This window comes from Vigna umbellata, chromosome 3 (assembly GCF_029865625.1).
Source record: "Vigna umbellata cultivar VRB3 chromosome 3, Vumbellata_1.0, whole genome shotgun sequence".
In the NCBI taxonomy this organism is placed as follows: Eukaryota; Viridiplantae; Streptophyta; class Magnoliopsida; order Fabales; family Fabaceae; genus Vigna; species Vigna umbellata.
The window spans coordinates 50,292,772-50,294,866 of NC_142167.1; the positions used below are offsets into that span (position 1 = coordinate 50,292,772).

General features: G+C 42.2%; 1 protein-coding gene across 1 annotated transcript; it reads left to right on the top strand.

Moving 5' to 3' along the window:
• Positions 1 to 796: 796 nt before the first annotated feature.
• On the top strand, positions 797 to 1,513 carry LOC148202860 (uncharacterized). The gene is made up of 2 exons (XM_088108912.1): positions 797 to 1,293; positions 1,366 to 1,513. The coding sequence occupies exons 1-2, from the start codon at positions 797 to 799 to the stop codon at positions 1,511 to 1,513; spliced, it is 645 nt and encodes a 214-aa protein (XP_087965038.1).
• Positions 1,514 to 2,095: the final 582 nt, after the last annotated feature.

Sequence of the window (2,095 nt, forward strand, 5' to 3'; positions counted from 1 at the left end):
ATAGTAATAGGTTTATTACTTATGTCACATGGAGTGTTGCTGTTTTGGCTAAATTTTTATTTGTTTGGCTTGTCACAGAACATGGCCCATTTTCCCAACCATCGTGGATGGATGTACGACCGTTGTTATAGTGGAAGGAGAGGTTTGAAAGAATCTTTTGTCATCGGAGTTGAAGAGTTCGTGGAGACGGCACGACGATATCAATATTATGCCCTTGATGGAGGGATTCGATGTCCATGCATCAAGTGCGAATGTACAAGCATTCTGAAAGATGAAGTCGTCAAAGTTCACCTTTACCAAAAAGGGTTCATGCCTAATTACACGGTTTGGACATTTCATGGTGAAGATATTCGTTCGACCTCCACTGCAGCTGAAAAATGGCTTGCATCAGGTTCGAATGCTATTGTAAATACATCTAAGATAGATCAATTTGCCTATATGCAAGAGATGGTCGACAATGCTCTTCGTCACCATGCTGAACAAGCAGACGATAGTCATGATGAAGAGCCTCCAAATGAAGAAGAAGAAGATGATGATGATGATGACGATGAAGAAGAAGAACAAGAAGAAGAAGACGATGATGAAGATGAAGATGAAGATGAAGATGATGATCATGATGACGATGATTGAATGTTGAACATCTATTGTAGCAAATTGGACTATCATTTCATTACCATTATCTAAAATACCATCTTTAAGTTGTATGCAATTACTTGTACATTGACTTTGAAAACAATTCATCCTTCTTTATTTATTTATATTTTTTCGCTTTCTTTGTAACCATTTGAATGCAGTAATGACGGGACAAGGTTCAGAGCGTCCTGATAAAGGAAAAGGGGTAGCAAGGCCTAAGAAGAGGCAACGGCAGGCACCAAAGTATGTACTTAGGGTGCCTGCTAGACTACCTACCCCTGCTCCCGGTAGTTCATCATCTGTGGGGCCTCCTCCTACCCCTAGTATACAAACTCCTACACCAGCAGTAGACCCTACTCCTCCTCCTGCAGTACACCCTTCTACTACCACTGCAGTAGACCCTTCTCCTCCTCCTGCAGCACACCCTTCTACAACCCCTGCAGCAGACCCTCTTCCTCCTCCTATTATTGCCACCCCCACTCCTCCCCCTATTGTTATTACCCCCACTCCTCTCCCTGACCCTACTTCTATACCTTCCTCATCTTCTGTACCTCCTTCTGAGACTGTCACACCACTTGGTGATCCAGATTCAAGTGGTGATGCTGAAGATCTTGACCCGCCCCTCCATGATCGACCATGGATTGAGCCCTATGGTAAAGGGTAAGTTTATAATCTGTTGATATCATATGATGTTTAAACCATATTGTAATTGAAATGAGTTTTGTTATGCAGGTTTATTCCATCTAGGGTTGCTTCCCAGGCCATCACACGTTCAATAAAGCAACAGTTTTTAACTCCATGGCCTACTTGGGGAGCAATACCTCATGACGACAGAAAGCCATTCTGGCAGCGCTTTCAGGTGAGCAATCTATTACACTAATGTCCGTCTTATTTTAGTATGTTCTGTAATCAATGTTTGTTCTCTTTAATGTTACAGATGAAGGTGCAGTGGAAACCTGAACATGAAACTCAGATACACAGAAATTTCCACATGAAAGCATCTCATCGGCTGTCAGAGATGTTTAGGGATGCCCGGAATGCAGGACAGCGCCCTAACTGGCTGGGTGAGCACATTTGGAACTCTTTACTGGCCCATTGGAATACAGTAAAGTTCCGCAATAAGTGTGCCAAAGCCCAGCGGAATAGAGCGTCTGAAAGGGGTGGCACCCTGCATACTGGTGGGTCGATCACCATTCATGAGCATGCCATTCGTATGGTATAATCTCATTACATAACTTTTTCTTTCATACATAAGTTATGTATATTGTATTTCATATGTACGCTTGTAATTCTTAATTATGTTACAGGCACAGGCTCTAGGACGGGCGGTCCATGTTGATGAGGTCTTTGCACAGACTCATGTTCGGAAGGGAACTAATCAATTTGTTGATGAAAGATCTCGGAAGACTCATGTAAGCAAATAACACTATTACTAATTGTTCATTTATGTTATACTATCGTT